Genomic DNA, 21,009 nt, shown 5'->3' on the forward strand with positions numbered 1-21,009 from the left:
CTCAATAAACCAGGGGGAATGATGATGTTTTGAGATTTAGACTGAACTTATTTGGTTGCCACCATCAATCAAAATGAAGCAGACCTGAACCAGGGTGTTTTGCGTAGTTTCTGGCTGTGGCCTTATCACTGATAGCAAGGTCCCGCCAATTTTAGATGGAGAAGACATCTCCAGCAAGTCCTTCCCTTTCATTTGAAGCACTGAAGTCCAGCTGCCACATCATAGCAGCCACTAAGTAGGATTCACGTGGTGGTTTCATTCAACACCTGACATAATGATGACAGTAGTACAATCCACTGGGCATCTGGGAACCATATTCTCCCTGGAAGACAAAGAGGGATGTGCATGGAAAGGGAGTTCCAATCAAGGGCTAGTTTGTTCTTGATAACCTCAAGTGTCACTGAATTCATCCAGAGAAGTATGAAGTATGTACGTAAGACATGAATACTTCTGCATTACCTGCTGAGTTTCCCCAGCACTTGTGCAGAATCTGCAGACTTTCTTGTTTAACGAGCATTTATTATCTAATGCTGCACTGGAATATTCCATTGCAGAAGAGAATATTTGTTGACCAGAATCTTTACGTGTGAAAAATCCAATTACTTCTATTTACTGAGTGGAAGTAATATCACCATGTAGAACATCCAAGGAGCAAATCAAATTGCCCACTTTTAATTGGACACTTGTGTTTGTGCAAATGAAACTTTAGTGTTGATTGCAAAATTCACTTGCTGAAGTAAAAAGTGAACTGAAAAAAAAAGTTGATAAAGGAAAAGGTTTATATGGAAATTTCTTATTGAAAGGATGAGGAACTGGTGAATGCATAGGGATTGGGGGCTTGTTCATGATGCACATAAATTTAGCAAGTAGAGACATAGACAGGGAGAAAGATCATATTAGCCTTTATCATGAGGGTTTGGAGAATAAAAGTAAAAAAAGCCATGTTGAGATTGTTCAAAGCTTTGGTGAAGCCACATCTGGAGTGGTAGTGGACCACATTTGGAACACAAGTGAAATTACATCTTGGAGTGGTAATGGACCATGTTTGGGATGCAAATGAAATTACATCTGGAGTGGTAATGGACCACGTTTGGAATGCAAGTGAAATTATATCTGGTGTGTTAGTGGACCATGTTTGGAATGCAAGTGAAATTATATCTGGTGTGTTAGTGGACCATGTTTGGAATGCAAGTGAAATTATATCTGGAGTGGTTGTGGACTACATTTGGAAGCTTGTGTGATATTTTGGTCTCTCAACTAGAGGAGAAAGTATTGGCCTTGGTGTCGGAAGAGCCAGGATGCACTGGAATGATTCTTGATGTCGTGCATCAGTCATTTCTCAGAATTCAGAGCACGTCGATATGAGCTTGCAAGGAACCATCCCTGTTGAAGGATACCCTGGATTTAAGGTTATTAAAACAAACAATCATTGATAGTTAGCAGATGTGACTAGCTGAGTATTTTCAGAGTACACAATCCCTCCATGATCTTCTCAGAACCATGCATGTAGACCAAGACAAGACGTTTTTGCCTCTCAACCGAACATAATATCAGTACTAGCTGAAATGTAAGAGCAAGGAGATCCAGCTGCAACTATACAGTGTACTGGCGAAGTGAGCAGTTCTAGTCTCCTTACTTCAGAATGGACAAACTGCCATTGGAGTCAAAGCAGAGGGGCTTCACCAGGTTGATTTCAGAGATTAGGGGCTTAGCTTATGAGGAGAGAATGAGTCACCTGAGACAATGATCACAGAAATTCAGAAGAATGAGAGGGGATTTTATAGACATTTATAAAATGTTAAGATGGAGGCAGGAAAGTTGTTTCCACTGATAAGTGAAACGAGAACGAGGGGACATAGCTTCAAGAGTAGATTTAGGACGGTGTTGAGGAGAAACTGCTTTACCCAGAAAGTAGCAAATCTAGAATTTTCTGCTCAAGGCTGCCTCCTTAAATATAATTTAAGACACATTTCAATTTTTGAAGGGTAGGGGAATTAAGGGTTACAGGGAAAAGGCAGATAGGTGGAGCTGACCTCACAGCCAGATCACCCATGATCCCATTGAATGGCAGACCAGACTTAACTGGCCAGATGCTCCTGTTTCTTATGTTTTCAGTGTTTGGACTTCCCTCATTTGTCGCCATTCTCAAGCAAGCCAAAGTAAAGCATTTCTTCTTAAAATATTTAAAAATGATGTTAATAAAGAACTTATACAAGAAAAAAAGGTAAACTTCAATAAGATGATATGGCCAGTTAAGAAACTAAATAAGACATTGCATATTACACAGCTTCAATCCAATAAATAGTCGCTTGGAGGTGAGGTGACACACTCATTCACGACATGTTTCAATTATTTCCAATACAAGTCCAGATGCATTTAAATCCTTTATTTAACACATGTAACTATCTTCCTTAACATTAAAATGGCATCTGTATAAGTGTCTAAAAATGTGTTAAAGTTCTGTGAATATGAAGTACCATCCAAGAGAATTATGAGCGTTTCACTTGTTCTCCTCTACACTGCCATGTTGTATATATACTCTAAAGCCCCGATTCACACCGTGCTCTACTGCGCATGCTCCAATCAGCACTTCTATACATGAACGCACCATGCATTCTCCAGCTGGCTCCAGTATTTTTCTAGATTAGGACAAGTCCAGAACCTATGAATTAATGGCGTTTCTCCGCTCTTAGACCTGTCACACCAGGGACTCATATCAGAATAAAACCGAGACAATTTAGCCTTAGACACATGTGCCTATGCAACACTTTGAATTGAAATAGACAATGTTGAGCACATAACGAAGAGGTATTAACCAACTTAATAATTATGTTCCAATCCACATCCAATAGAGTCAAATTTAAATCCTGTTCCCAAGTATTTTTGATTTTATCTAATGAAGTCTGATTTTAATATAACAATTTCTCATAAATAATATTAAACTAGAAGGCATTAAAGCTGAAAAAATTCATCTACAAAATTGATTCAGACTTTTTGAAAATTAGAAACTTGTGATTCAAGAAAATGCTGGACGTGCAAATATCTGAAGAATTGAGATTTGGGCAAGTTAAGAGTGATTTGTTCAAACATTTCTAATGTTCTTTTCCAAACACAATTCAAAGTCCAAAGTTCTGAGTTGTTGTCAGAACCTCACATACAACCCTGAGATTCTTTTTTACTGTGAGCGAGGTGGGATTACCACTTACCGGTAGTGTAAAAAAGTGTACTCAATGTACACATGTAAACAAATAAAGAACTGTAATCAAACTGTGCAATTCAGAGAGAAAAAAATCAGTAAGAGTCCTTAAATGAGTCCCTGACTGAATTTGTTGAGGAGGAATCTGACGGTGGAGGGGGAGCAGCTGTTCCTGAACCTGTGGTGCGAGTCTTGTGGCACTGACACCTCTTTCCTGATGGCAGCAGTGAGAACAGAGCTTGTGCTGGGCGGTGTGGATCCTTGATGATTTCTGCTGCTCTTTGACGGCAGCGTTCCCTGTAGATGTTCTCGATGGTGGAGATGGTTTTGCCTGTGACATCCTGGGATGCTTCCACACCTTTTGCACACACATCTTTGCACACTCCTGAGGAAGTAGCTGCTGACATCTGCAGTTATGTTGGAGAAACCCAACTACTTTTTTTTACAACTGTGTTCTTGTGTTTTGCAAATACCTAGGGGCCTACCATTTAATTATTTTAGAGCTACAGCATGGTAACAAAGACTGTGCAGCTTAAATGCACCAATTAAACAACAAACCCTGTAAGTTTTTACTCCGTAGGTTCTTACAAAACGGAACACGTTGCACTTGTCTGAGTTAAACTCCATTTGCCATTCCTTGGTCCACTGCATCAGTTGATCAAAAAGTAATTGAATACATGGATGCTGAAAGACTAGTTACTCATGGTGGACAGTCTGGAATTATGGAGTCCAACAGCATGGAAGCAGGGTTCTCCATGCTGAACAATGTGCCCTACTGCTTTAGTCCCACTTCCCCACAGTAGGCCTGTAGCCCTCCAATCCCCTTCAGTCTTAAACTGGGGACACAGACTCAGCACCAAGTCAACTCTGTAGGGCTAGAGTGAAGAGGAATTGGAGTCCTAGAATCAGACACCGCAGAAAAGGGTCCATCATCCTATCCTCTCTGCACCCATCCTGAGTAATCCCATTACCTGCATTTGGCCTGTAGCCTTTTCTTGCCTTCTGGGCATGTGTTTGCCCAGATACTTCTTAAATGTCATGAAAATCTCTGTCTGGTTGAAAAAAATTAAGCTTCCTTGTACCCCCTTTAAATGATCACGTTATGAGGTTCATTAGGTTCCTGATTAGGAAAAGCCTTGAGGATTATGGTGAGAAGGCAGGAGAATCATATTGAAAAGAACATCAAATCAGCCAGGATGGAATGGCGGCTCAGAATCAATGGGCTAAATGGCCTCATTCTCCTCCTATGTTTCATGGTCTAAAGCCTTTTCTCCTTATCTCACATCTGGTCTGATCATAATCAGCTCTGCCATGGAAAAACCTTCTCACCGCCCTCTATCTCCACCCTCATCATTTCATGCTTCCCTCTCAGGTTCCCCTCTGCTCCCAGCCAATCAAACCTCTCCTCATAACTGAGAAATTCCATCTTCAGGAACAGAATTTCCTCTATATCTCTCTGTAACGTCATCCAAGGCAACTGTGCCCAACATTCCAGAAGCAACCTCTCTGATGTTTTATAAAACAGCACCATCATATATGTTACTCGGCAGCTAATAAAAGGCTAATGCCCACATGCCCCTGAAACTGAGCTATACAGGTCAGTGTTGCACTTGAAGGTTTTCTGAAACACATTGGAAGGTACTGGGGATTGAGTACCTTGAGTGCCACTGGGATTCATTACAGGTGAATTTACTGATGGAGGATATTGATCAACCAGTCGGGTTTCTCCAGCAGGTAAACAAGACCGACTGCAGTTGCTGAGAAAACTGGAGAAACCCACAAAATGCTGGAGAATAGGTGATGTTTCAAGCCCAGGGCCTTCGTCAGGAATATCTATCCCGATGTAGGATTTCAGCTTAAATCACTGACTGTCATTTGCCTTCCCTGGATGCTGCCTGACCCATTGAGTTCCTCCCACATTTTGTGGGCTTCACCATCACTCCAGCAGTTTTGGTTATTAATTTCTTCCAGACCTGCACTTCTGAGATTCACCAATAAAGCATGACCAAGGGAACCTGCAAAGAAAACTAAAAACAGAGCCTTCAATCTCATCAGTTTTCTCCTCTGGCCCAGTGGAAATAACTTCAAATGCTTGTTGCCTGGTTATGGATCATAAAGTAGAGTTGACTGTGATTTTCTCCCAGTACGCTAAACACAGGAAACATCCCAGCACATGATTCTGCAAGAAAAAAAGCTGGTTATGAGATAAGCCATCAATCACATTACCCATATTCTGTTGTAGTGTGAGTCCAGTCAATTGTCAAGGAAGTAGATGTAATCTAATCAGCCATGGAACAGTGCAGACAGGAGCCCACACTGAACTGCAGATGAAAAATGGTAGCACAATTTCCATTAAGTTGGAGACAGAATTTCTACTAAATCCAACTTCGGTGATTTAAATGTAGTTTTAATGAGCCAATTTAAAAAGTAACTTTGAATGTGACAGTCAATCCCACAAACTATGGATGTTTTAAATGCTTACTGAGTGCACATGTACAACAATAGTGGAGAAGGGACATAGCCAGTGGACCGAGGACAGGGTGGAACATTTTGGGCTGGGGACTTTAGGGAGGTGTTGAATGTGGAGGGTGGTGGTGCTCAAAGGTAAGGATATAGGGACGTCAAGGCGTGTTTTACTGAAGGGAGGGGGGGTGAGAGTGGAGCTCAAAGGGGTGGAGAAATTGTGCTCTATTGGCTCACCGAGCTCCTTTTGCCCACCATCCTCATTACACAGGCTACCTCCCCTCCGATGAAGGGTTCCGGCCTGAAATGTTGACCATTAATTTTCCTCCACTGATGCTGTTCGATCCACAGAGTTCCTGAAGCAGAGTGTTCTTTGCTGACAGCTCTGTACAGGGTTTAAATGACCTGTTAAAGGAGCCAACAACGGTTTATTTTAAAATCCTTCAACCGCGGGGTCTGGGCCCAAGATTGTGGCGCCTTTGTTTGGCTGCAGCCTCGGGGGTTTGCGGGCTCCAGGGAAGCAGAGGACTGGTGTGGGGCACTATAAAATGGGGAGGCTATACTCCGTTTGAGAAGGAGAAGCAGAGGAGGCAACCCATGGGGTGGTGACCAGGGCAGCAGACGAGCGAGGTGTTCTACAGCTGAAGAACACACAAGTGGCGGGCTATTTATGAGGAGGTGAGGAACCCATGCAGGCTGTGGGCTGCTGGAGACTGACTCTAGTCTGGCTGAAAGGGTACCAGGTATCAGGACCAAGATGCCAGAGGTTGCCGAAGGCACTGAGGGCTTCCTGATTATGCCAGAGACCTGGAAATTAGTTGCTGATTATATAGCCTGAAGTCCGTGGCTGGGGAGGCTATGGAAACATTGGAGGCTAATCCATGAACCCTCAATGGTTCTTGGGAAGTCTTTTTTGCTTCTCTTTCTCTGAATGTAAGGGGTGCCGAGCAAATTCTGCTGATGGCAAATCTATTCTGCCTTACCGAATTGCATTTTCTGTTCTTTTATTACATGACAATAAAAGAATCATGAATCTTTGCTCCAGGGTTAACTTTAACTCTGTTCCTCTGTTCCTCTCTGCCTGGATGCTGCTTGAATATGCCCAGTCTTTTCTGCTTCTCTCTCAGACTTACAGCATCTAGAGTCTGCTGACTTCCAACGAGTGTGGAGAGATTTGGTGAGAGGTGAGTGTTGAAACCAGAGTACAGTTTAAACTGAAGGAGAGACCATCCACTTTTAACACCCCAGATGAAGTTTGCAATATTAAAATGACAAATTAAGTGGCTTTTGGTGATCCAGTATTAATCTGGAACTAAACTCCTCAAAACCCAACTTTGTCAGACTGCAGAAGTTTGGGTTAATACCTCCCATTGAAACCTACATTATTTTAATACAAATTAATTTTGCAATCCATTTTTCAATAGAACATTCATCACAAATGCCCAGATATTAAGCTGGTGCTAAGAAGCCTTGCAATTTCAATTGATTGAAGTATTTGTAATCACCATAAATAAGTGAGCTGTGGAAAGACAGACAGGAGACAGTGTGATTGGAGGCAGATTTTCCTGCTGTTAAGCCAATGATGTTCTGCATTCCCTGTTAATATTTAAACTGCACTAAGTGAATGGATGCTAAGCACCATGGATAGTTGGGCCAGGCAGATTTAATCAGAGGATGCTGCAATATTTTTGTCATGCTGGATTAAGATTGTGTTTACTTAAATCTGACAGATGTTTCAATCAGCCTCATGTAGAAAGGATGAACGTCAAGAGATGCACAGTATTTCTAATCCATTAGAGCTGGATCCCTCGGTATGGGCATTCCTCAGGGATTAGAATATGATCCTCAGTATTATAAACATGGCCAGGTCTCAGCACAATGCATTCAATATTTTTATTCATGTTTTCCAAAGATTATGAATACAACTGCAAAAACAAAGATATGGTTCAGAATGAGGAATTAGTTTCTGGCCGGTGGAAAATCTTAATTCTGTGTATTCTGGGAATTGAACCCCACTGAAATGTGTTCAGCAGAGGTGCACTTTAGACTGAGAACCCATTGAAATATAATAAGATGCTCTGAGACATCATTCACACATCTACTGCTCTTCCGCACCCAAACACCCTAACCGAGAGTTCCCATTCTCACTAATCCCATTTCCTTCGACTTGTGTTTCTTATTTCAATGGTTTGAATTTTGAATTGAATTGTGGCTCACAGAGGTAAGTAAAGGTCAGTTGACGATCAATAAAATCGATGACATGAGAATGTTATGGCTCTGTATAAGTAATCACTTCTCGAGTCAAGTTTTCATACAATGACAGAGATAATGTTCAGAGATTCACCTGTATTTCCTTTAACCATTCTATGCATCCTTCCATATATGTGTCCTTCCTTCTAACCATAGCTCATTCTCTCCATCTATCTGCCCATCCATCTTTGATGACCCATTTATTCATCTGTGCCACCAACCATTCGAGCATCCATCCATACTGTCATGGCTCTCTCCGTCCTCATCAACCATTTGCCCATCCATCCAAAGATTCCCTCCCTCCACTCAATCTGCCATCCATCCACAATCCTCTCCCCACCAGTCCAAATGCTCATCCATGCAACCTTGCTCCCCCATCTACAAAGGCCTCCTTTCACCACCTAGTCAAGCACTCATCCACCCCTTCCCTTCCCTATCTCCCAACCGCACATTGAACCAGACACCCACCTATCCATTGATCAATCCATCCATCAACTCCCTCATCTTATCCACCCATCCATCTCTGTTATCTATTCTTCTATGATCCCACCAAAGTAGTTAATTTCTATTCTGATGAGAAAAAATCCTTCCAGTATTTCTAACCTTGAAGCCATCAGTAGAGTTTGTATTGAGGTCTTGTCTCAGCTACACACTGACTAGCCTTGAGTGCATTTTTACCCAGTGCTCCAATAAATAGAGCCCTGAATTATTCCCTCGAACTCATTAAAGAGATAATATAAACATCATCTGCAAATTGGCCGATGGTACCACAGTAGTGGGTTGTATAAAGGAAAGTGAGAGTCGGCATACAGAGGGAGATTGAAAATGTGGCTGAATGGTGCACCAACAAAACCCAATGTCACCAAAACTACAGGGTTGATTGCTGACTTCAGGAAGAGAAAGCCAGAGGTGTATAATCCAGTGATCATTGGGGGATGAAGGATGGAAAGGGTGAGCAAATTTAAATTCTTGGTAGTCACAGTGGTGGATGACCTTTACTGACCCAACACTCAAATGAAAAAAGCAACTCAGCACCTCTATATCCTCAAAAGTTTGCAGAGGTTTGGTATGACACCACAAACCCTGGCAAATTTCTACAGATGTATGGTGGAAAGTGTGCTGACTGGCTGCATCATGGTCTGGTATGGGGACACCAATACTCCTGAGCATAAAACCCTGCAAAAGGTAGAGGACACAACCCAGGATATCACTGGCAAAACCCTCTCCATCATGGAGAACATCTACAGAGAACGCTGCTGTCAGAGAGCAGCAGCAATCACACCACCCAGCACACACTCTGTTCTTACTGCTGCCATCAGGAAAGAGGTATGAGTGCCACATGACTCACACCACCAGCTTCAAGAACAGCTGCTCCCCCTCCACCATCAGATCCCTCAATGACAAATTCAATCAGGGACTCCTACTAGTGCACTTCATTGATATTTTTGTTCTCTCTGTATTGCACAGTCAGTTTGTTTACATTCATTATCTGTTTACAGTTCTTTTTTTTGTTCACTTGTGCACTTTGTGAACAGTTATTTTTTGCACTACCAATAAAAAGTGGTAATTCTGCCTGGCACAGAGGAAAAAGAATCTCAGGCTTGTATGTGATGTCATGCATGTACTCTGACAATAAATCAGAAATTTGAAAAATCTGAGGATGAAAAAGTGTGATGTTGCAATTTTGTGGTTCAAGGAAAGAACCTCTTTCACACCCAAAGGACAATACGAGTCTGCAACTTTGCCTAAATTCAAACACACAGATTCCCATTAGCCCGACTTGGAGCCCACAAGAACAAAAGAAATAGGAGCCATTTGGCCTGTCAAACATGCTCCACAATTTAAGATCATGGCTGATATAGACCAGGAATCAGGTCAACTTGCCTGCCTTGTCTGCATGACCCTTAATTTTCTTACTATGCAAAAAGATATCCGACTGTATCTTAAATATACCTTATCAGGCAGCTTCGTTGAGCACAGAATTCCACAGATTCACTACTCTCCAGGAAAAGCAGTTCCTCCTCTTCTCCATCCTAAATTTACTCACCCAAATCTTGAATATATACCTGGAACTAGGTTTCCTCCATTTTTTCTAAACCTTTCATAATTTTGTAAATGTTGTTAAAATCCCCTCTCTACCTTCTGAATTCCAGTGAGTTTAGTGAAGGCAACTTAATATCTTCTTATAGGCAAATCCCACTCATCTGGAATCAACCTGCTAAACCTCCTGTACACCACCTCCAAAGCCAGAAGGTCATATCAGAATCAGAATTTGTTTTCATGAACAAGTCACAAAATTCATTTTTTACTGCTGCATCACAGAGAAAACATTCATATAAACCACCTTAAAACAGTAAATAAAAATAGTGCAAAAAAAAGTCAAAGTGAGGCAGTGTCTTTGACTCATTGATCATTCAGGAATCTGATGGCAGCGGGGAAGAAGCTGTCCCTGTGCCGCTGAGTGCTCGTCTTTAGACTCCTGCACCTTTTTCCCGATGGTAGCAGAGTGAAGAGGGCATGGCCTGGGTGGTGGGAGGTCTTTGAGGATAGAGGATGCTTTTTTAAGACACCGCCTCTTGTAGATGTCCTCGATGGAGTGAAGTCTGGTGCCTGTGATGTTGCAGGCTGAGTTATCAACCCCCTGAAATTATTTCTTGTCCTGAGCATACCAGACAGTGGTACAAATACCCAGAATGATGTAGAAGTTTTCAAGAGCCTTCTGTGAGATACCAAATCTACTCATACACTTCACAAAGTATAGCCGCTGGTGAGCCTTCTTTGTGATTGCATCAACATGGAGGCTGCAGGACAGGTCTTTGGAGATGTTGACACCCAGGGATTTGAAGTTCTTGACCTTCTCCATTACTGAGATGAGGACTCAGTCGTGTTCCCCTGACTTCCTCCTGAAGTCCACAATCATCTCTTTGGTTTTGCTAACATTGAGAGCAAGGTTGTTGAAGTGACACAACTCACTGAGCTGATCTATCTCCCTCCTGTACACTTCTTCATTGCTGTTTAAGATTCTGTCAACAACGGTGGTGTCATCGGAAAATTTGTAGGTAGCATTGGAATTGCGCAGGGCCGCACAGTCATCAGTGTATAGTGAGTGGAGTAGTGGGCTAAGCACGTATCCTTGAGGTGTGCCCGTGATAATTGTCAGTGAGGAGGAGACAGTGTTTCCAATTTGTATTGACTATGGTCTTCCGATGAGGAAGTCAAGGATCCAGTTGCAGAGTGGGGTGTGCAGAGGCCCAGGATTTGGAGCTTCTTGACCAGCCCTGACAAAATAATGGTGTTGAAGGTTGAGCTGTAGTCTATGAAGTGCAGCCATATGTGTGAGTTGCTGTTTTCGAGGTTATCCAGGGCTGAGTGGAGAGCCAGAGACATTGCATCTGCTGTGGAGCGATCGCGACAATAGGCATATTGCAGTGGGCCCATACCTTTGCTTAGTTGCTTTCTCAAGTAAGGAGACATGAACTGTACACAGCATTGCAGGTGCAGCCTCACCAGTACCCTGTGAAACTACAGGAAAACTTCACTGCTTTTACATTCAATCCCTTGAGAAATGAAGACCAGCATTCCATTTGCCTTCTTAATTTATCTGTTGTACCTGCAAAATCAACCTTTTGTAATTCATGCACAAGCTCTCCCTGGTCTCTTGGTACAATAGCATGCTGCAATATTTCTCCATGGAAATAATAATCTAATCTCCTATTTTTCTTCCAACCTGGATGATTGCATTTACCATTGTACTTAGTCCATCTGTCAGCCCCTTGCCCACTTACTTAACCTACCTGTATCTCTCTGCAGACTCCCCATATCTTTGGCACAATTTGCTTTTCCACTCAATTTGACGTCAGCAGCAAACTTAGACATGTTATCATTAATGTGCATTGTGAACAGTTGCGGGCCCAGCACCAACCCCTGTGGCACACCTTGCACCACTGATTTCCATCTCAACCAACATCCATCTACCCTAACTCTGTCTTCTATTGTTTACCAATATTCTACCACACCAATACGTAAGTGCCAACTCTGTACAATTATCTTATGAATGTCTTTTATGTGGCACCTCTATCAAACACTTTTTGGAAATTTGGGCATACGGCATCCACTTGTTCCCCTCTATCTACTGCATGCATTATATCCTGCATGAACTCCAGTAAATTTGTCCGCCCCAATCCATACTGCAATCATTTCCATCCAGAGATCTCACTATTTCTTCCTTAACTATATCTTCAGGCATCTTCCCAACTGTAACTGGATTTTTTTTAAACAGTGGTGTAACATTTGCTGCCTTCCAATCTGTGGGCACCTGCCCAGAGTCCATAAAAATTTGGTAAATTATTACAGACACATCAACTACAACATCCACCATTTCTTCTATTTTTTAAAATATTTTATTTAAATTTTCAATAAATGTATTTATGTCAAAATACAAAGAATAATGGTCATTAACCATTGAAAATCCATTATACATGATGGTTTATATTCCCCATAGCAAAAAATCCAACCACCCTCTCCCCTCAAAAATGACCCCTCACAAACAACAGAAAAAGAAGAAAGAAAGAAAGAAGAAAAGAAAGAAAAGAGATTAGTAAGGAAAGAAAAGAAAAAGAAAGAAGCAGACCTGGCTGCCAAGGTATCACCACCATTCACCCAATTCTAGCCTTTTCAGCTTTATTTATTTAATTTATTCCAAGGAGTTAGTGAGGTTTCACGAGGTTTAGGGAAAACCATAAATAAATTTATACCTACAATATGTAGATTCGGGCACCAAATTTTCTAAAAAGTATCTTTTTTATTCTTTAGATGATATGTAATCTTCTCAAGTGGTGTACAACTATGAATTTCTGTGTGCCATCTTTCCAAACCTAAATCCAAATCTGATTTCCACGTCATTGCTATACATTTCCTTATTGCTGAAATATTGCCCAATAAAAACAACAATGGACCTTGTGGAAATTTTATTCCTGTAACTTGTTCCCAAAAAAGCTACAAAATGTCTCAATTTTGGATGTGACCATGTAGAATGTCAAAAAGTCCAATTCTCTTGGCTACATCTAAAATATTGATCTGACAGATCAGACTTCAATCTATTTAATAGAACAGAGAAAGCGATAATGAGAATTAAACAGAGGTACAATGAATTAGGTGAAAGGGCACATAAGGTTCTTGCATGGCAGTTAAAAACAGAACAAATGTCGCAAACAATTATTGCAACTAAAAATTATCTTAATTTAATTACTTATAAACCTCAAGAAAATAATGAAAATTTCAAATAATTTTATACAAAACTATATCGATCACAGTCTCTAAATGATGATAATAAAATAGATAATTTTCAGTCATAAATACATTTACCTAAATTAAATTTGGAAGATCAAAAAGAACGATGACCCCTTCACCCCAATAGAAGTGAGGGAAGTGCTGAGCTCATTACAAAGCAATAAGTCTCTGGGAGAAGATGGTTTCCTGCCTGAATGCGATAAATAGTTTAAGGATTTATCAAATCCTCTTTTTATGGAGGTACTAGGACAGGTGGTGGAAACACACACATTACCAGAATCTTTAAACACAGCTATAATAACTGAGATACCAAAAGAAAATAGGGAACCTTTAAAGACATCATCATATAGACCTATTTCATTATTAAAAGAAGTATACAAGATAATAGATAAGATATTAGTGAATAGGCTGGCAAAATTTTTATGGTTAATAAATATAGACCAGACTAGATTTGTTAAAAGAAAAAGAAAATCAGAAGATAATGTAACTAGAATATTGAGTATAATATATTTGCTGCCATTTCCTTCAAGACCCTGGGATGCATTACTACCTGCAGACCCAGCATTACCTCTTTAGTAAAAGTGATTACATTGAGATCCTGACCTCCCATCACATCCTAAACAACCCTCTTTGGTATGTTAGACATGTTCTCCACTGTGAAGATTGACACAAAATAGTCATTCAGGGCCTCAGTGATTCAACATCTCCACTCCTCACTTTTTTAAGGGTCACAGATTTACTTTTACCACCGTTTTCCACTTCATAAAAACCTTTGCTCCCGGTTTTTGCATTTGTGCATGGTAACTTTCATCATCTATTGCTTGCTGGGTTATTCTTTGTTTCTTTATAAAGTTTTCCCAATCTTCCAGTTTCTTACTGCAGTACTCTTGGTGATTTTGCATGCATGAGCATTAAGGTTGATACCCTCCTTCATTTCCGCAGTTCCTCAAGGCTGGCTTTCCTTACACTTACTGTCCTTGATTTTAACTGACTGCCATACACTTAAATTTTACATTTAAATTTAAATTTAGACACATTGCACAGTAAGAGGACATTTCGCCCATGAATCTGTGTTACCCAATTTACACTCAAATTAACCTACACCCTCAGTACATTTTAAATGGTTGGAGAAAATGGGACCCCCCCCCTGGGGAAAACCCATGCAGACACGATGATAATTTAATCCTTACAGACAGAGAGGGATTTGAACCCTGGTCCCGATCGCTGGGGCTATAAGGGCGTTGTGCTAACCGCTACGCCAACCGCTCTCTTTTGAGCCCTTTAAAAAATCTCTTTGAATGTCTTCCACTATTCCCCAACTGTCCTACCATAAAACTGGTGCACCCAGTCTATGCGAGCTAACTCCTATCTCATCCCAGTGTAGACCTTGTTTAGGTAAAAGGCACTGGTTTTAAATTGGTCTGCTGAACTTTCCATTTGTTTGAGAAATGTACTCATGGTGTGATCACACTTTCTAAGAGGATGCCTAACAACAAGATCATTAATTTTTCTTGTCTCATCACACAGGACCATATCCAAGAAAACATGTGCCTTGAAGGCTCAGCTACATGCTGTTTGAGAAAGCTCAAATTGAGTCACAGAATAGCATAGAACAGGCCCTTCAGTCCAACTAGCCCATGTCGACCAATTTAGCATTATGGTCTAATCCCGTTTACCAGCCTTTGATCCGTATCCTTCTGAGCCTCTCCAATTCATAAATTCACTTCAATATATTTTGAATGTTGTTATAGTTGCTGCTTCTATGTTTTCCACCCTGTAGGTAAAAATCGCTGCTAAGTTTTCTCCTATATCTTTCCCCTTTCAACTTAAAACTCTCCCCCTTTGTTCTTAAATTATTACCTGGGCAAAAAAATAAAGCATGAGCCCTCACATTAAACATGTCCCTCATGATTTTATAACCAATAGATGATCATCCCACAACCTCTTTCGCTTGAGGGAATAATGACTCTGCCTATCCTTTTAACTCAACCCTTCCTCCAGATGCAGCAACATCTCCCCTAAACCCCTTCCAATTTATTCATGTGCTTCCTCAAACTGGATCTGCTCCAAGTAAACTCACAATGCTGCAGAAACTCAGCAGGTCAAACAGTGTACTCTAGAGGAAAGATAAAGATACATCTCCAATGTTTCAGGCTTGAAGCCTTCATCAAGGTAGAGGAAATTGTAGGTAGGCATCTGAACAAAATGGTGGGTGGGAGAGCAAGGAGCAAGTGGCAGGGGGAGGAGCACAGTCCCACATGCAGGAGGTAGTAGGTGTTAAGGGAGGGAGGGCACACCACCAAACAAGAGCGGGGGGGGGTGGGTGGAAGGCTCTGTAAATGGAAAGGGAAGGGGGTGGAGAACTGGAGGAAAGAAGACAGAGGGATGGGGAAGAGAAGGAGGAAGGGAAGTGAGCTAGCAGAAATTGGAGAGGTCAATGCTAATGACATGGGTTGGAGAGTGCCCAGATGGAAAATAAGCTGTTTCGCCTCGAATTTATGGGTGGTCTTGGTTTGACAGAACAAGAGGCCATGGAGAGAAGTGTCAGCACAGGAATGGGGTATAAATTGAAATGTCTAGACTCCAGGAGATCCCTGCTCACAAAGCTTCCAGAAACCTTTTCATGGGTCAGCCTAACTCAAGTGACTCTCACTCCGGTCACCATCCCAGCGCAGCATTTCTTCCGCAAGTAGAATCCTTCTTGTGGATAAGTCAAACAACAATGACTTTCACTCTTTTGGTTACAGAATGGCATTTCTCATTCCTCTATAACAGACAGGAGGAAATAAGACAGATTGTCTATGACCATGTATGAGGCCAATCCAGCACAGTATTTCTTCAAAGAGCTGTTTGCTCCTGTGCTATCTCCTTAAAATTGCCCCCGAACAAAGCTGTGCATTGCTTCTTCAATATGCTGGTCACTTGGTCTCTGTACCTGGGATTCCCAGGGCTTCTCTTCTCACCCTTCAAATGTATCCATACTGTTCAAACCCTACTGCCAGTTCACAGTCTCTTTCCAAAGCCTGCAAGCTTTTGTTAAATCGGATCTCTTAAAGTTGCAGTCCCACACATTTGAAAATGAATGGAAAAATAGGAGCTCGTATCACATGGCTCCACACAAAGACAACTGTACTGACCTTTAATGGGGCCAATTCTCTCCCGAAACAAGCTTTGACTCTAAACAAACCTGCAGAATCCATTTGGATTCTCTTTTTTCCATCTCCTGTCTTCTTTTTGTGCCCTGACTACCCTCTTCTATACTTCCTGTGCTCGTCAAGGGATTTGTTTGATCAAAACTCATTAAATATGATGTGAGGCTTCTTTTTTTTTTCAGACGAGAGCCACAATATGCCTCATCAACCAGGGTCACTTAAATAGACCAGCTTCGCTTTTCACCCGAACAGAAACATGCTAAATTCTCCCTCTCTCACCTTTAAAAGTATCTCACTTTCCATCCCCTCACCTGTAAACATCCTCTCCAAATCAACTTTGCAGATTCCTGCCTAAATTGCGCCAAAATCACCCATGTCCCAATTTAGGACTTCAACCTGTGGATGCATTCTATTAATTTCTCCTTATGATTTCCCTGACCACATGATTTGCCCTGTGACAGAATATTTAGAGGTGGTTTGGGAGGAATTGTTAGACTAGCTTGCACACACACATTTTAAAACACAGAATATTTGCAGGACTGTTGCAGAATGCTTTTTGAAGGAGGCAACAAAGTATTGACAGCAGCTTGCCTGGGAGAGCATATGATCTTTGCAGGCAGGGGAGAAAAGTTTTACTCTCAGAGAGGGAGGGTGTGAAACAGAGAGAGAGGAGACCAAAATCAGTTCCAGAAGGACAAGCTGGCAAACTTTGGAAGGCTGCCTGGTCAAAGGAGGAGATTGACAGTGTGAAAGGTGACCTGAAAGAAAGAGGATCATCTGAAGAACCCTGAAGGGGGCAAGTTTCGTCAGCAAGACTGATTGAGAAGGAATCAGCTGTGGATGCCCTGGAAAAGGAATATCTGAAAAGCAGCAAGAACCCTCCTGAGTGGTAATCATTTGCCTGTTAAGCACCAAAGACTCGTTAATGCTAACTTCTGTGCACAGTACAAGAATTGCCTGCAACCAGCGAGATTGGATTGTGAACAAAAGAACTTTTCTAATCTGAAATATACATTACACACACCCGTGATTAGTATTAGAGGTGGGATTAAGTAGTTAAGTAATAAGTTAAATTTCAATTCTGTTTTCTTGTTCAAATATAATTAAAAACAACTTTTGTTTAAGTAATCCTGTGTTGTGGCGCATATCTATTGCTGCTTGCTTTTGGGGTCCTCTGGACTCTGTAACAACCTTGTGATAGTCAATCTGTGCCATTAAGATAGAAAAATACACAGCAGAACCACAGAGTACACAATAGAGATTTACTATATGATGCTAGTGGGAGTGAGGAATATTAAGTTCAGGTAGACAATGTAACCTTAGTCAATATTAAATCTCACTCAAATATCACAGTGAAATGGCACAGTATTTATGGCATATTTAGGCAACATTTCTCTTACAAGTTGATAAGCATATCTATTTGAACTCGTTTGAGGTACAAGTATATTGTTACAGTTCATTGTTAACACTCGTCATTGCGGTTCTCTCTTAATAAATGTAAATCATTGATATCAAATAGTTATCCACATTATCAGCTAATTCTGTTTAAGTTTTATGTCTTAAAAACAGTTGGGGTAATTTCTAGAGGGTTTGCTTTCAATACATATCGAACATCCATACCTGTGCATATTAAATATGAATATGAAATGCTAATTATTAGTCTGGAGAGTTAATCAAATCTTTAAGACATGCAAAGCAAAGGAAGCCTTTTTCTTTTAGGCACACAAAGCAAATAAACTTTTAATTGTCACCTGACTGTGAGGTGTGAGTTTTCTTGCCTTCTGTCAGTCTGTTTAACTATGTGCAATTGAAAGTGTCTTTGAATGGTTAGTTAAAAATTTAATCTAGTTGTCTGGGAAAAAGCCTGTGGGTTCTGCTTTCAACAAGCACGACTGTGCCTCTCTGAAACATTGGATTAAATTCAAGAGGATTTGCTGTTTCTGGATGACTCAAAAATAGAATCTTTCACATTCCCTTATTTTATCATTTGATGATAATCACTAAAAGAACTGTGGAGGATAACTGGACAGCATAGAAACACAAAATCTACAAGGGTAGCTAGGAGCATAATAAAAAAATATATTCCAGCCACTGGATTCATCCAGTGCCAAGGCATTGTGCAAAAGGGTAAGTGTTAGAGTTAGGCATTTTGTATCAATTTCTCGTATGTCCTGTATTTCTTTTTGGATGTGGCTCACCAATTTAGTGATGTTGTTAGAACTATATGTATAGCAGTCTTGACCTATAATTCTACAGGTCTCCCCATGACCAGCCAGAATAAAGCCAAGGTCCATTCGGTTCTGCATCATCACAGTACAGATGGCAACCATCTCCGTTGACAGTTGAGAACCTCCTCCCCAGCTACTTGGAGCCCCTTAGCTGTTTCATTAGCTGATAGCTCCAACACTGAGTCAGTGAATCAGCTCTTAAGATGCTTTTCTCATTCCATCCCAGGGGAACAGAATCATAAAGACCTGCTCCATTTTAGAGATATCTCTCTTTGTCCAGAACCCGGTTAAATCTGGCCATTCAGGGTATTGGTGTAGTTTCTGTACATGATTATATAGGGAATCACATATCCCAATTAACAGGACCCTGTCCATTTAGTAGTCAGTCATGGATATGTCTTAGGTCAAAATTAAAATAAGACTTCATTGTATTCAGAAAAAGATTTAACATCAACTTTCTCCCAGCATTAGAATGGTTATGTAAGTGTAAGTATCATTTAATAAAAGATGTCATGTTATACCTTGCAGTCCTCTACATGTTTATATCCTTACTTTCACTTGTCTGTGATCTGTCCAGTCACAAAAGTCCATTCTATCACCTTCTGTTTGGGGAACGGGTTTGGTCTAGAGCAGATACCACCCATTGAGTTGGTTAGAATATGAAAATAGCTATAAACATTCATCTTATCAACATATAATAAGACACATTTAAAAGGTTTATAATGCTGCCACCCAAAATTCCTTTCAGTTACAACTCTGGCATTCAGTTCAAATGTCAAGGTGATAAAAAGACATAACAATAAAGTTTACATGTTGTAGCTGGGCCTTTTATCTTCGCTCTGTTCGGTATATCTAGTGAGGCTGTCCTTCAAGCTTTACTGCAGTCAGTGTTATTAACAGGACCTGGAATGGCCCTTTCCACTGAGTTCCCAATTTCTTCCCATCCTAATTCTTTACGAGGATGTAATTTTCCAGTTCAACGCTAGGATATTCACTGCTTCAATCGGTTGGATCAACCTCCTTTAGATGGGCATGATGTACCTGCGAATGCACCGCTTGAAAAAGTTTAGTAAGATTACTCAAATATTTACTCATGTCATCGCTAAATGATACTAAATCCATCCCTACTGGCAGTGCGGGCTTTGCCCTCCAAGATGTTCGTGGACCATCTCTGCAGCAGATAGCCCTGCAGTGTCACCTACATTTTAAACAATGCTAGGGATCGCACCTTTTAGCCAATTTTAGCCATGTCAAATTTGCCAGCTTAGCTTTTAATGTTCCATTCGCGCATTTCATTATTTTTGCTGCCTGGGTTTGATGCGAGTAGTGGAACCACTGCAGGATCCCCAATTTCTTATATATTTCTTCATTTATCTTGGCTACAAAGTGAGGACCATTATCTGAATTCATTATCTCAGGCAGTGCATAGCAGGGAATTATTTCTTTTAACAAAATTTTAAACTAATAGTCAAAGCAGTAAAACAAAATATTTCCTTTTTGATCTATTTATTGACTTATATTGAACATGTATAAAAGAGGACAGTTACATTGCATTCATGTATTTACAAGTGTATAAGAAAAAAGAACATACTAGTATTTAATGAATATATATTAACCATAAATTTCTTCTCGTAAAACCAAAAGAAAAAGAAAGAGAAAAAAAATTATTACAAAATCCCCTCTAACTAATCCAAATAAAAGAAAGAGGGACTGGGCCATCCATTCTGAGAGTGAAGTAGGAAAACAAAGGGTTTCCTGGTTCAAACCAAATTTTCCGTAAGGAACAAGGAGAGAATCCGGTAGAAAATTATGATTCTTATACTATATGGAAATGTGGAAGAAACAGTTGCCAAACTTCTTCAAATTTAACAGATGTATCAAATGTCCAACTCCTGATTTTCTCCAAACTTAAAGGTGACGTGACAGTAGAGAGCCATTGAAGTCGAATCACTGGGTTTGGATCCTTCCATTTAAGTGATATGGCTTTTCTAATCAATAATCTTGAAGAGGCATTTTTTCGCTGTGCACATGCCCAGTCTCTCCTGGTATGATTCCAAAAATAGCTGTTAATAGATTTGGTTGTAATTCTAATCCTGGAATTTATGTTGCGGGTTCAAAGACACCTTTCCAGATATTATCTCACTTTGAACATGACCAGAACATATGAGATAAAATGGCTACCTCAACTTTGCACCTAACAAAATCTTAACTAACAGTCAAAGCAGTATTGTTGTTCATTAGGTTAGCCTCAATCCACTAACTAAAACATGCTCTATCACTGTTGTAATGTGAGATTTTGAAAGTGAGGCTAGGAGGGCTTTACTTCCTGTTTGTCTTCTTTACTTCCTGTGATCCTTGTATATAGATTGGATGCCATGCTCTGTGCATGGCTCATCCAGAGATGTTTAGACTGAAAAGCCTTGCAAGATTC

General features: G+C 40.6%; 1 protein-coding gene across 2 annotated transcripts in view; it reads left to right on the top strand.

Moving 5' to 3' along the window:
- LOC138740997 (uncharacterized) overlaps positions 1–21,009 on the top strand; it is an 81,561-nt gene that overhangs the window by 35,747 nt on the left and 24,805 nt on the right. Inside the window, exon 2 of one of the 2 annotated variants that reach the window (XM_069894417.1) lies at positions 6,787–6,843. The exons of the other annotated variant lie outside the window; for it this stretch is intronic. Coding sequence (XP_069750518.1) covers positions 6,787–6,843 — 57 coding nt within the window. The remainder of the gene's footprint in view (positions 1–6,786; positions 6,844–21,009) is intronic. 2 annotated transcript variants of the gene reach the window in all.

This window comes from Narcine bancroftii, chromosome 8, assembly GCF_036971445.1.
Source record: "Narcine bancroftii isolate sNarBan1 chromosome 8, sNarBan1.hap1, whole genome shotgun sequence".
NCBI classification, from domain to species: domain Eukaryota; kingdom Metazoa; phylum Chordata; class Chondrichthyes; order Torpediniformes; family Narcinidae; genus Narcine; species Narcine bancroftii.